The 15,628-nt window shown below is 36.5% G+C and overlaps 1 protein-coding gene across 1 annotated transcript in view; it reads right to left on the reverse strand.

The window, feature by feature from the left end:
• Nucleotides 1–15,628, reverse strand: part of LOC133846420 (uncharacterized) — a 61,863-nt gene that overhangs the window by 17,061 nt on the left and 29,174 nt on the right. Inside the window, 7 exon segments of the mRNA XM_062281400.1 lie at nucleotides 787–869; nucleotides 2,219–2,439; nucleotides 2,508–2,572; nucleotides 2,840–2,914; nucleotides 4,022–4,110; nucleotides 4,737–4,757; nucleotides 5,074–6,126. Of these exon segments, the coding sequence (XP_062137384.1) occupies nucleotides 787–869; nucleotides 2,219–2,439; nucleotides 2,508–2,572; nucleotides 2,840–2,914; nucleotides 4,022–4,110; nucleotides 4,737–4,757; nucleotides 5,074–6,116 (1,597 nt within the window). The 5' untranslated portion in view covers nucleotides 6,117–6,126.

The following is a 15,628-nucleotide window of genomic DNA, read 5'->3' on the forward strand; positions in this document are numbered from 1 at the left end:
CTACACTTTTTTAATTAAAACCAAACAGTGCGGTATTTAAATATACCAAATTTATGTACTGAAAACTATTGAAATACATAGAAATATACATCTGGTATATTGATAAGCAAATGCTTTAACGGAAATGGATATATCGCTTCGGTTGTTGCCGCTGATCCTTCTTCCTGTTCCATACATTTCATGTAGATACATATACCAAATTAATATTCCGAAAAACAACAGTATATTGAATACTAAATTGTAACACTTGCTAAAGTATCAACTCGTTCTTAAGATTTGAAAGTGTTAAATTTCACAGCCTAACCACCAACTTTGCCTCAATGTGCAAGTACTAAACAAGGCATTCAGCCAACAAGCCTGGCAGGCAGGCAGGCAGTCAGGCAGCCTTGTTAGTCACTTTGTCAGCTTTGTCGGTTCAGCATCACACCGACACACAGTCACATATATACACACATCAACACACACACCTTAACACATTTACAGTTACAGTTACACAACAATTTCCCTCGAGTGGCAGTCAACAACGTTGTAGCGCCTCGTTCTTGTCATCATCTGCTTCATCATCAGTAACATTTTTCACATCTTCTTCCACATTTTCAACACTTTAGTATAATTCTCATATTGTTTACAGTCTTGGTATTCCATTTGTTTTTTTCTTTTTTGTTCTTGTTTTTATGTGTTTTTCTTGTTTGCGCTTTCTTGCTAATTGCTTTATGAACTGACAGTTATTTATTTTGTTCGTAAGTTTAATTTGATTTGATTATTGACAATACTTTTGGTACTTACTGCTTTCCATAGAGAATGAGCACTTTGGATCATCGAATGGAAATATGTGCAGGCTGCCCTGACAGGACAATATCAAGTGACGCCTGTAAGAAAAGCAAACGAAATGGATTCATAAAGTTTCAGATACGAAAATATTTCTTAAATAATGATATATTTAATTCAATTATACATTAGGTTCTGCGCTTTATTTTAAGCATCTTATCAATTAAAGATGTTCTCCATTTCTATGCTACTTAATAATACATAATGTTTTTCTCTGCTATTTCATAATTTATTTCCTACCCGACTGGTATAGCATATTTCTTATTCCCTGCCCCTGTCTCTCCCCTCTCTTTCACCATCTCTTGTTGAGTCATGGCGTAGTCTAAGCTTAGCTGCTGTGACAGCTTGAATCACAGTTGTCCTCGCTCCGTTCCGTTTGGCAATGCAAACAGCACAACGTCAAAGGAACCAGAGTGAGAGAAAGAGAGAAAGAAAAGCGAAAGTAAGTAAATGGCAACTGCAACTTATTTTAATTGCTGGACGACACTTTTACGCTATGCAGTCAATTGGAAAAGTTCTGTTGAATTAAAAAACAGACAAGTAAAAGCAGCTTCCCTTTTCTCTTTTTTGTTTGGCGTCCTGACAAGAAATGGCAACAGGAATTCTCAAAACGAGACTAGAATTCAACCCGTTGCCATATTGTTATATGTGCAAACTTTGTATCCAAGGCTTTGTGTATCTATGTGCAAGAGAGAGAGATGAAGATAGGGAGAGCGAGAGAGCAAACAGCATGCAAGAGTTGTAGTTATACCTGGCCAGGAGTTGAGTGCACACATGGATCGCCAGCTTACCCAAATATTTGCACTTATTTTTGCATTCTTTTTTTAGTTTACATTCTGATACACTTACCAAGAGTATTGCGGCTAAGTAATGGCTCTTACACTCTAAGCGTTGACTAATTTTAATTAAAATTATTACTTTTTGTTGATTACCTCTTTGTTTTCTATGCTAGACAGGAATTCGTCACTCGTTTTTAATATTTCCCCACCTTATATTGCACTTAAATGAAGAGCAATTCACATTCGGCTGCTTATGCACTTACATACGTTTTATTGTTTTGTCTTTTGTAGCTTGGGCTTCATCTTGTGCTATTTTTCATTAGGGTCTCATGTTTGCCAGCTGGCTCACAATTCTCTTCTCGACTTTTTAATATTTCACACTGCCCACACTCACACTCATAGAGTGAAAAATTGTACAACGCCGCCTGGAGCCAGGAGCTCATCTAATGAATATGAACTTTGTAATATTTGCATTTTTTTGTAGCGCCCATCTCTCTCTCTCCGCTGCCTCTCTGGCAGTGCTTTTTTAAGTTATGCGGCAAATCGCATAAAACGTAGACATGGCGAATAAATTTATGCATATTTCGTGCAAAAGCGAGCGGCATACACACCTCATTGCGTACGTAATGGTCCCGTTCCGAAATATTCTTAAAGCGAAATGCATTGGTATGATGGGATCCTTGAAATCGCCATGCATAATGAAGTACGTGTCGGGCGTCCAGATGCTGTCATGATGATGCAAAGCATTTAAGAAATCATAGTGCGACTTATTGCCATATTGCAGCCGTGGATCGTTCCATTGCTGATTCAATAGAAATTCCACTTCATATTTCTGAAACAGTAAAAAATATACATGAATTACTTTTGAAAGTTTTATTCCACAATTTAAAAAAAACTCACCAAGCTGCTTTCATCAGGCGATGCTAAGCTTAAAAGCAACACATTAACATTTACCGTCAGCGTGCCTGAAAGATTTATATGTAATAATTAATACGCAATAATATAAAGTATTGTCAAATCTTTAGTGCTAAAATTAGAGAAATTAAGTATACGCAACGTCAAACCGAAATGTGATTATAAGAGAACACTACAGAAATGAAATCGAGTGGCAAACTGTGCTAGCTATAAAACATAGAATTTACAAAAACGAAAACAACAACTGTAAGTTCAGTTGATCAGCTTGAAATATTTTGTGGATAGTTTCTGTGATTTGTTTAGGACATTTCACCAACCGCGATTGTGTGGTCTCCGTGCATTTTGATTTGTAGCCATATCGGGCGATTGCAAACCACAGCAAAAGTCTTCATCTGTAAAATTTAATGGAGATGGCTCTATACAAAATAGTCTATGTAATTGATATTAACTTGTTTATTTATTAATAGCAAAAGTTATTAAGTTGATGGATAAAAATTGAAAAAAGATTTTAAATGTTTTAAAAAAATATTCAAAATGTTAGTTGTTAATGTATTTATATATTAACAATTACTGTGCAAAAATCCATTTTGTTGTATTCTAAACAAAAGTTAATAAGTAAGTAAGTTAATTGGGTATTAAAGTTTTTTTTCACTTCGAAAACATCCAGTTTCTAAGAATTGTAAGATGTCAAATCATTTTTAAAGAAATAAGCAAATGAATCCTTATAAAACTCTTTTAAGAATTTACAAAATTAACTCTATTATAACTTTTTGATTTATGTGATCATTTTAATATCGTTATCTCAATACACCTTAAAGACCCCCAAACAATCTTTATTTGATTTGACAGAAAGTTCAATAAGAAATAATCTCAATGTGAGATAAGTTTGCCTTAAAATTAATATCAACTTTGAAGCAACTGCAGTTACATCTGCAATGTATGTCTTTAGTTCTCTGACAGTATTGAGCTCTTAAATTTTATAGCTCGAAAGAATAGTCATTCGCAATGTATAATTATTGTGAAGCACATAAACACACAGCCCGAAATGTAATTACGCTACACTTATGGCCAGGCCAATGCAGCTACATAAGAACATTCGACTCATGTTCTTAGTTTCCTCCTTGCCCCTTTCCCTTTGCCCCCTTTGCTAAGACAATTGCAAGCGTTCTTTTGTGCACTGGAGCCAGACTGTGGCCATTAAGTTTAATTGATTTTATAGTGACCATGCGTTGTCTTTGTCATCGTGGCACATTGGGAGCATTGGGCACATTACAAACATTGAAAATGACTTGTCCCTGCAATGTAATTCTTAATGACGTCAGAGATACAAAAAAAAAAACATACGAAAGATAAAGAAAACAATAAGTAGTAGAAGAGAGATAACATTATTCTTATTGCAGTTGCAGTCGCAGACACTTAGTTAAATTGAAAATTTAAGCTTGAGACAGAGAGAGATAAAAAGGATTAAAGATGGAAAATGTTTGCAATGTTTTACTTACCATTTACAGGCGGCAGTAATCGTTTATCATAGCGTTTTTTCTCGAGTAATAAATCTAATATCTCCTTATCTGAGCTCGATTCATCGAATCTGTGTGTGGCAAAGAGTAAAGATTTTGTTGTAAATAATTGCTTTGTTACAGACTTCAAACATTGTTAGTATATCTCAACACAATAATTTATAAAATTCTCAGGACAACAGTTGTGTATGTGTGTGTTATGTGTGTATTTTATCATCTTAAGAGAAAGTTTTTTGTGATAAAAGTCAACGTAAAATTGTTACAAGTTAAATGTTGCCAAAAGTTGTTTAACTTATATGAAATAGTTTACTTTTGAGCTATGGATTTCGGATTATTTACACAGAATATTGGCTGTTTTCAAGAGTTGGAGGAAACGTATTATTTCTGCTAAGTTTTGAGTTAGTTTTGTGTAACTGTAAAACTTGAAAAAATTAAAAAGCATTTTCTAAAAAGATTAGTATTTTGCTTTTATAAAAGTCGAATAATCTTTTGATAAAACTAAGAAAATATAATAGATATTTTTCAATCATAATTATTGTACATTTTAATTTTCAAATTTGGCTTTAGGCGAGGTAAACTAAAAAATGCATGCAATTGACAGCAAACTAAAAAGTAACTTCATTACACAAATTAAGTGTGTGTGCCTTGTTTAGTCATTTTTTTTGTTGTATGTGCTGGTGTGGGTGCAAAAACTTACTTCGACCAATCGATGCCATGACTGAAAGAATTTCAAAAGAAAATAAATAGAAATTTTTGTGTATAAGGGTTACAGGCAATACAAAGGTACAGGTATAGATACAGATACAGATACAGAGATACATTTACATATTCAGTTACAGATACAGATAATATACAAGTTTCGATAAGATAGTTAATGGCAGATAGAGAGACTGAGACAAAAAGAAAGACAGATCTTAGATACCGTGTGTTGGAAGTGTAAATGAAATAAAAAAAAAGTTATTGTCTTCTTTTGAGCTGAACTCAGCTTTTACGGCAAACAGGGAGGAGGTGTAAGGGATGTGGGTGGCACTTACATGGGATGCTTGTCAAGGGCACCCGTCTCCGATTGTGTGGCAGCGGCCGTGGATGTGGTGGTCAGATAGCAGAGCATCAGTATGACACTGGATGCCGCATAGAAGCTGAACGATTGGCTATAATGTTTATAATGCTGGCCCAGATACTGATAAGCGGCAGCCGATGTGGCGCTCAGATTGGCTAAAATGGCGGCTGACATGGTGGCGGGTACGACGGCGCTGGCGACATTGTCCGACAGACATTGCCACGGCCGATAGGCTAATGGTTGCTGTTGTTGCTGTTGCTGCTGCACCACGTCCTTCTGCTTTTGCTCTTGCTGCTCATCGTTTGCCGAGTTACGAGGCGTCGCTAAGGCAGCTCGCGCATGCAACAACATCTCGTGCAACCGCAGACAGGGTATGCCAGCCAATGTTGCTGTTGTTGTGGCTGCTGCAACCATTGTTGCTGTTGTTGTTGCTGTTGTTGTTGCTGTTGTTGTTGGTGTTGCCAGCAATCCCTTGTTGCGACGCCCATGATCTTGACGCCTTGAATGCCGGCGACGACGTCGCCGCTGTTGCTGCTGAAGCTGCTGCTGCGGCTGCTCATCTCTGTTAATCTCTGGGCTTCGACTGTAGCAATTGGTGCAAGTTATTTGCAAATCGTTTGTTGCCTCAATATCGATTGTTGGCGTTGCTGCTGCTGCTGCTGCTGTTGTTGCTTCGATTGTTTCGTGTGTCGTCGCCAACGCGTCCTTGTTATCCAACGCCACTTGACAAAACTGTTGTTGCTGCTGCTGTTGTTGTTGCTGTGTCGCTAAAAGCACTTGAGCTGTCGCTTTTTGATGTTTGCCGTTTGCTTTTGCTGTCGCTGTTTGCGTTTTATGATTTTGTTGATAGTTATCCTTGATTTGTATGTCCTCTGCTTCTCTGTTCGTAGTTGTTGTAGTTGTAGTACTTCCTATTGCTGTTGTTGCTGTTGTTACTGAGGCAGCACATTGATTTCTATTTGGTTGTTTTGTTCTTTGCTTGGGCTGCTCTCTGGCTGCTTCAAAGGCGCAGCCCATGTTCCGACAACTGCAAGTAAAAAGCAAATATAAATAAATGTAGCATACTTTGCAGCGCCATTTACATCTTAAACTGAACATTAAGAAGAAAGAAATGTGTGTTTTATAGAGAAATATCCATATTTTCATAAACATTACTGTCAATGGAACTATTAAAGAAAATATGTGTGTTGTAGAGAAATTGAAATTTCTCAGTATTACAAAAAAATAATAGAATATCTAAATATTTATGCAAAAAATAAAATTTACAGATTGTAACCTTTCAATAAAAGCGAAGCAGTGGAGTATTATTCGGAAGGCGTGCCAAATTAATATACCGAAAAAATACTACAACATACCAAAGGCTTTATTTGGTATATCCGTATTCTATTCCATTCAACAAATACCATAGAGTATAAGCAACTAGTAATTAAAGTATTATTCACTGAAGACTTGATATGGTAAATCTATATCGATTTATTATTACAAAATATACTAGATTTTCAACCGAGGCAACCGCTTTTCCCAGCAGTTTTTTCGCCATATAAAATTATTTCTTAAATATCTTTTACAATAACACTTTTACCGATATTATTACAAAACCACAATGCAAACTATGTTAAATCTTTTTAAAAGCTTTAGCTGAACTGCACTGTGTAAGCCGATTAATTTGTTAGAGAGAAACTTATCTCTAATCGAGCACAAACAATACATGCATTGTGTGCGTGGAGAGCCAATAAGGAAATTGAATTTTTGCGGTTTGAATCTTATGGTAGTTCTAAAGGTTATTTTTGTGTCATTTCTTTTTTTGGTGCATGTCAAAAAAACGACTCGGAAAATTGAATAAGAAAAAATAAAACGAGTAAAATTCTATTTTCTGCTCTCTATGCAGGGCATGAAAATTACATTGTCTGTGAACATTTTGTGTTTGCCATGGCCGCAAATGACAACCACCAGCAATAGCAACAACAACTACAGCAAAAACTACAATAACTCCACCTAGAAACTACAACAAGTGGCAGGCAACATGCCACAACATGCGATCCGAAAAACAACAAGTAAAATCATTATAAAAATGCTTTGCTTTGGCCCATTGACAGACTGACGACATTTTGTTTGAAGCTTTCGTTATATTGACTTTTGTTTTATAGAATTTATATATATATATATATAAATCTTGTTATCCATTTGTGTATTTAGATATGTATTTGTGGCTTAGTTCGTTCTAGCATTGTTCAACAACTTGGCACGCAGTTGGGTTTGACTTAAACGAGGGCGTTCCAAGTATTGCATTTTGAGCTTCTTCAACAGTTCGCAAAACTATTTGCTTTTTGGTGATAAAATAGCTAGCAACATTACTCGCAGAGTGTGCAGCTATCCAATTTCAAAAGGAAATTACTTCCGAATTGCAATGGATGACAAATAAATTAGAAAAAAGAAATTCCACTTTGAATAGGAATTGGTTCTTCAAGTCTTTTTTAATTACACAAGAATGTGGATTACTTCGATCACTATGAAAATATAAATATTTTTGCGTAATATTACAAAATTCAAATTAAATATTCATTGTTTGACATTTGCAATTCTTAACTCGCATTTTATTGTTGCTATCAAAGTATTCTTTTGAATTCTTTGCCACACTAACCACAGTACAAATAACTTGTTGTTGTTTGCTTTTTCCTAACAACTTTGGAATGTCGATGGGAAACACAGACAGACAGACAGACAAACGGACGGACGCATGTAAGGATAAGATATTCAAGCGCTACAACACATCCTGTAAAACCCATTGAAGCCACTCTCTCGATGGCTGCTCAGTGGCTTTTGGAATGTGTGTGCTACACTCGAATTCAGCCATATTGCGAGCCAGCTTCATTATACATTTATTTGATTCTTACGTGACTTTGGCTATAAAGCACAAAAATAAACCAACGACTCGGTGAGTAAAAGGAGCTAACAAATTTTAATATATACTCCGTATTAGCCTTAACAGTAACAACAACATCAAGGATTCCACTTGCTCTATGAATATATATGTAAATTGCTAGTTTCTCGACGTCTCCCATAATTCTCTGATGTGTGTATGTGTGTGTGTGTGTTTCTATGCGGCTCAACAATTATTGACCTCAATCTATTTTAAGCGGTTGTAGCACGGACAACAACAAAAAAACAGCATACAGTTGCTTGTTGCTGTTGTTGTTTGCACCGTAAATGTCAATTCACTTGACTGTCACGCCCAGCGCCCCCCTTTGAAAAGTTGAAAAACTTTTGGGCCTCTGTTTATGGAAGTGGCAACAAAAAAGACGAAAAAAATACGAAAAATAAAGATAGCTGGTAAAGTTGACCAGACATCGGTTGCGGTTGTAAGCATCCTTTCCCCTTGCCCTCTTTAGAGTCCAGCGATTGGCTTACCCCGCTTACCCAACGTCACTTACTGTTGCTGTTGCTTTTGCTGCTGCTGCTGATATCCTTTATGCCTTCCGGACCTCGTTCTAGTTGAGGCGCATAAATTTACACAAACCACGCGCCACTCGACACGGCTGGGGGGGACCGCCAAGTTGCAAGTTGGTCAAAGCTAATCCGTCGCCAGCTGGCAGGAAGCGGCACCACTGACAGCCAACCAACAAAACTAACCGAAAAGCCAACGCGCAATGTCCTTGCCATGGCGTCCTTTTTTTTGTCTGTGTCCTTTTTTTGTTGTCGGACTTGTCTCTAGTTCACTGTGCATTTCATTTCCCGCCTGGGGCAACTTTTCATATTTTATTGTTGGCAACTTTATCAGCTTCGCTCGCTTTTCGCTGTCTTCTTTTTCCATTTTCTACATTTTCAGTCAATTTAATAATTTGTTACGAGTTTATTGCACAACTCAAATTATAAACTATAGACTCTTTTTGTTGCTGTTGTTGCCTATAGTTTAATTGACATGTAGTTCAGCCAGTTTGGCTTGAGGCGTACACTGCGTATGCTTAATATTTAGTGTAATGCAGCTGTCAAGTTTAATGACCAAAATTACCTAATACGAAAATTGCCAAAATCCAATCGTATTAGCCGAATGGCAGAGTTAGGTAGTCGGATGGATTTAATTGAAAATTCCACATTAAATTGCAAAAGCTGTTAACTATTTAGAGAGCGGGTAATTGGAATTTTGTCTGCTGTTGAGTTTGCTTGTGTAATTATAATTTATATTTTATTATACCCGTTACCCATAGGGTAGCTTGGTGTCTTCAGGAAAATCATGTAACAGGCAGAAGAAGGCATCTCCAACTTCATAAAGTATATGTATTCTTGATCAGGGACGATATAACCATGTCTGTCTGTCAGTCTCTTCACTTAGATCTTAGAGAATTTAAGAGATAGAGATAATCTTTTCAAAAGAACTTGTTATGTTTGCACGCAGATCAAGTTTGTAACATATTTTTGGCACGCCCCCTTCCGCCCTCGGAAAATGGAATCCCAAATTGAAGAAAATCAAGTAAGAAGCGTAATCTTGAAGATATAGTCACAATTTTTAGTATATATTATAATACCTACAGTATGTTATTTATAATTCCTGAAAATTTTGTATAAACAAAAATTGTGTAACTTATTTAAGAAATACTTTTGTATGAGCAAAAACGCATACTTACTGAGGGATTTAGTAGCTTTGGTTGACAATGTGGTATATTTTGAAATCGACGGTATATTCTGAATGTAGTATATATCAATATACCAATTTTAGACATTGGTTTGCTTTTATTTACATTAAGTCGCAGGTATCTCATGGTTGTGCATGGTCGACTGTAGCTTTTTAAGTTGTTTTGGAGTTAACCTTATTATTAAATTGAGGTTTGCTTGTGTTACTATAATTAATATTTTATTTTGAGTTAACCTAATATTAGGTCTGAAACTTTATGCGTTTAAGCCAGAGCGTGCTAAATTATAAAGAATTCACTAAGCTGGGAGTCGTGTAATTACGCGCTGCTTCATTAAAAACGCTGACCTTTCGATAGTCATATTGATTTCACGCCCTTTACCATGTTCTGGCACAACGCAAAAAGCAAAAAACTTTGAAAATATTTTAATTTGCCATTAAAATGCCGGAACATACACCAACACAACAACAAAGAGATTGCTTTTGCCCCAATAAAAACAACTATTTTATCGATTTTCCAGTTAGTTGCGAACACGCGCCAAAAACAAAGGCAACAAACAACAAATGAGAGGAAACTTTGATTAAACCCAATTAAGCGCTAAAATGTTGATGTTTATGCAAAAGTGTAATCAATTTTTAAATGTTTTTTGTTCTGCCGTCACATTTGACTTGAAAGTGTCACCGCAAAATGCATTATAAATGAGAGTCCTTGTCATCGACTGGTAATTGAGCTTATTGAGATGCTGATGTGGGATTATTGTAATATAACCGTAACTGGTTATGTAATGCTCGGATAAATGAAGTAAGTACTTGACCCACATTCTATGTGATAAGAGACAGAGATGGAGAGACAATTGGCAATTGCGCATACGCCACGTTGCACTTTGCTGTGACGCACTTTGAAAGCACTTCGAAGCAGCTGCAACTCCTATGCCTAATTAAATAACTCTACTTGACGGTGATGGCGATGCCGATGTCGATGTCGACAGTTGGTTCCACGAGTTCATTCGCATTTCAATTAGAGCACTGCACTCTCGATAATAGCCACGACTCCACCCCAACACACTTTGTAGAGACGTTAAGCCCTTTAAGTCGGAGCTTAGGTAACAGCAGAAAAACTAGCACAATGACAACGTCAACGACAACGACAACTATGGCGACCTGTTGGGAGAATGCCAATAATCGAAGTCGCATTGTATTAATTGAAATACCAGACCACCAACACAGAAAGAGTGAGAAAACTCACAACTATTCATTTCCATGTTTAAACAAAAAGTGAATCCATTGAATGACATGAATGATATATGAAAGTGTGTGGCAGCCGCCTTACGCCTTTACTCTGCTCTCTGCTCGGGGAATGCTTGAATCGCCCTGGCTAATTGCACGTAAATTAAACAGCACCACAACACATTTGACAGTTTGCGGTGCAAACATTTGCACCAACTTAACAGTGCACGGAGAGAAAAACAAAAAAAGCACAAAGCTCAAACACACAAAATACATATTTGCATACGTCATTTTAGAAACAATATTTGAGGTGAGAAGAGATAACAAATACGTTGCATTTGAGTTACGTTTTTAAATTGTAACGAGATTTAATTTAATTTAATTTCATTATATTAAATACTTGTTATATTAGTCAGATCAACATTATTAAATCTTCTGAAATATTAACAACATATTGCTTGCAGTCTAGATTACATTTTTAAATTAACTTAAATGTCACCATTTTAATAACAATATTTGAGGGGAGAAGGTTTTCAGTTTTCAAAGATAATTTAATAATTAATTTTGTTTTGTAATTTAATAAGATTTTCATATTGTATTTAAATGCAATCAAATATAAATAGATTTATTCGATTGCTTATTGTAATCATTGCTTGAAGTCTAGCTTTCGTTTTTCTATCGAAATTATAATTAAATTTAAAAAAAGGAATAAATATAATTATTCTCTTCACTTTGCTTAAACCTTTTTCTATGAGTATTTTTTTCAGTGCAAAACACAGTGCGTGGGGTTTATACTGTTTACACTTAATTGGCACAGTCATTGAGCTGGTGACGTTGTTGCAGCTGGTTGCAGCCAGCTTGCCACTTGGCCAATGACCAAACAAAAACTCAGTCCCCGCCTCCGCCCCTCAATCTGTACTCTGAGTTGCTGGCTGTCTCTATCAGTATGCGTTCTGTAGCATGTGGCATGTTTCGTACGTGAATGCAGCTGTTTACTGTTAGCCTTACATACTTGTAGCATGGGGCAAGGCAGCATGGAAGGGGAAGATAGACCCTTGCTGAATTGGGAGGTATTTAAGAAATGTAAGCACAGCTGCAACGTCAACTGCAACGCCAACTGTGCAACATCAGCAAAGTCAATTGATGTTCATGTTGCTGGTTTTGGTTGCAAGCTGGCCACCAGCAGGAGATGCTTGTGTGCGCGTTTGTGTGTGTGTGTGTGTGGTATGCAACACTTCTTGTAAAGCGATTTTTCCCATTGTCAGAGCCACAGTGAATTGTCGCTCGAGTGCAGCTCGAGTGGGGCTTAAAACTGAAATGCACTATACTCGATAACAGTTGGATACTTTTTTGCAGTACATTGTAGATTCTAGTTCGTTATAAATCGATATTCACTGTGGGGTGTTCATTTAGCGAAATAATTGTTTTAAATAATTAAATTGCGGTTGCTGTCAAAAACCGCAGTGCAAAAGTAGAGTGCATATAAATTGATAATGCTCGAATAATATTATTATACTACGACTACTCGTTTAACATGTGGAGCAAAAGCAGTCACGCTTCATTTATCGATTAGGTTAAGTAATTAAAAAACTTTTAGCATAAACTCAAAGGCAGCCAACAAATCAGATCGAACTTCTGTGCAGTTCAAGTTTTAATCGCTTTAATCACTTAGGGCACATATTTGGGATCCTTTTATTCGTTGTATGTCACATTTTTGACAGTTTTTGTGAGCCTAAAATATTTAACATTGAGCGATATGCATGTGGGTGCTTTTCTCTCTTTCTTTTTATTCTCCACTATTCACTCTCTTTTGTGTTTTCCTCCATTGCCAGCTCTTCTCGTCTGTCACAGCCACTTAAATTCCATGCATCATGGGAAATTTATGTGAATAAATTACAATAAAAACCTGGCACACTGTAATAATTCAGATTAAAAAGTATTTATACACATGACAGCGACTGCAAGTGGAAGGAGAGAGGAGAGAGGGAGAACGAGTGAAAGGGAGAGGGCGAATTGCCAAAATGGAGGGTCACGCGTCTGTGTGTGCGTGTGTGTGTGTGTGTTCGTCCATGAGTTTCCGTCCAGTGTGGCCAACGCTGATTTCACCATAATAAATTGACATTTTTTGGACTGAACGAACAATGTTCCCCCAAAAGTGCCACGCCGTCGGAAACCGAAATTGTCTATACTCGTCTGTCTGTCATTTCAGTTTATTTTTACTGCTGTTTGTTTGGTTTATTTCGATTTGTTTCCTTTCTTTTCCTATCGACACTCCCAGATTTTGGATGAACTGAAAGTTCATAGGAAAAGCTGCTTATAGCGGTGGGCCAAAAAGGGAATACACGAATTCTGAATCAAATAAATATTATGTGATTTATAGCTTTGACAAGTCCTGATGAATAGTTGAGTTCCGAGTGGAGAATGTACATAGAGTGAAATGCACTTAAATTAACTTTAACTTAACTGAATATTGGGCAGCAGTTTATGTAATCAACTAATGAATATTTATTGAATGTTTTACTGGGTATAGGTATATTATGTAGTAGTAAAATGGGAAAGAATCCTTCTCATGTTTAAATCATAATAATAAAATAAACTTAAATTGCAATTCAAACATGTTTCTTGGAGATTTTTTTCTTGGTATAAATTCGTCTCTTTCTCTGTGCTTATGATAAGCTTTAAATATGGGAAATTTGATTGAGAACTGTTTTGCTGTTTCTTTTTGTCATAGGCTCAACTATGCATAGCCGGTGCTGCAATTTAGCATAAGCTATAAAATCGCTTGGTTGCCTAACAGCAACAGAAGTGGAAACAACAAGAACAACAACAACAAGAACATCATAAGGATGTGCGGCAATAAACATTGAAATAACAAGTAGCAAAAGCACATACAAAAAGCAACGACAAATAATTTGGCACAAAAGCAAATAAACAAGATAAGCAAACAAACACTCACAGATAGAAAGAGAGCAGACAAGACAAAGCAGCAAAGAATACTACAAGAATGAGAACAACAACAACAACAACAACAACAACAACAACGACAGTAGAAGCAGTGACAACAAACAGCAAGAATGATGACGACGACAACCAAAACGTGGGACGACAACAAACAGAAGACTGCGAAGACACCGACAACGACGACGACGACGACGACAGCAACAACGATGAGAAGACGACAAAACGAGCCGAGTGGCAAGCACATAATGAGCATAATAGCTGTGTTAGGGTTGCCGGCGGGCCAAAAGGGTGAACGGAAGGGGTGGCGGGGTGGTGCGAGGAGGGGCTGTATAGGAGAATGAGGCATCATGTTCATATGAGAGTGCCAAAGAGCTTTCTTTACCAAGTGCCCATTAAAATTAGGACAAGGCGGGTAGTAGAGGCTAAGAACTAAAGTAATAGGGAATAGGAAAAAATAGAATATTTTGTTAAAGATTATTATTAGGCATAATATAAGAATATTTAATAAAATAATATATTCTTTCCTTTTTAGAACTCCTTTAAGTTCTTAATTTCATATTAAGTAATACATTTACTTTAAAGTCTGAATAACTTTTACTTTGCACTGATCAGCGCCAATTTTAGAAAAATAAGTTAAAATTAAATATTTAAATTGTTTATTTCAGCTTTTATTGAATCCCGAAAGACATTAGGTATATGTAGTAGAGAAAGCACATTCAATAAAAAGTTTCTACTGATCTTGTGTCAAAGTTCTCAATGTCAATAAGATATTTACTTATTCTATTGGCTATTAGTTGTTATTACTTTTAATTTGCTTTTATAAAAATAATTTTTATTGAAACTAATTCTATATAGTCCATCTGCAAATAATTAAAATAAAATTTAAAAAAGTAAATTTTGTGTTTATTGAATACTAAAGTTTTCATTAAATGTTCTTATTATTATAAAAGTAGAAATTCCTACTTTTCAGCTATTTTTTTTTAAGAATTTCTGCTAATAGAATATTTTCAAATGTTTTTCCATTTTTTTTGCCAAAGAAGTATTTGCTAGTCGAGCACGCTCAACGTCTATTTTCATACTTGTTGTACGTTGTTGTTAGTCTGTGTTTGACTATGCCATGAGTGTGTGTGTGTGTATTTTGGAAATGGTGTGAGTGTGTGTTAAAATAAGCGCCACTTTACATGCACACAGACAGTGTGCCTCTCGCATTGTGTGTGTGTGAGTGTGTGTGTGTTAGGGGCGACCCTCGATGCAACTGACGTTACCCTCAAACAAGTTGCAGCTGCTTTTGCACTCGCAGCTCACAGCTCGCAGCTAACAGCTCGAAGTTCGCAGCTCGCTGAGCTAGCAGAACATAAAACGAGGGCAGACACACGTCGCCAACCATTTAAACTAATCTTGAGGCAGTTTATTTATATATCTCAAGGGGCGCTCCAGCTAACAATGGCATCCTTGAATAAGATATACATGCATATATAGGAGGATGACATGGCTATAGCCAGCACTCGTCGCTAAGCCCAGGTAAACTGCAGAATTAGGCTATCTTCCATGAGGGTGATTTCGCTAAAGCCACAACAAGGTCCCAAAGACAGAAGGGTTATAGCTATGCTCCACTTTGAAAAAAATAGGAAAGCTGCATGAGATGGGTGAGAAAGCAGAAAGCAGAAGCGCAATGTCTGTTCTCGATTTTCCAGCTGTTTTTAAAATGATGAAA

The sequence above is a fragment of the Drosophila sulfurigaster genome, chromosome 3 (genome assembly GCF_023558435.1).
Source record: "Drosophila sulfurigaster albostrigata strain 15112-1811.04 chromosome 3, ASM2355843v2, whole genome shotgun sequence".
NCBI lineage: Eukaryota > Metazoa > Arthropoda > Insecta > Diptera > Drosophilidae > Drosophila > Drosophila sulfurigaster.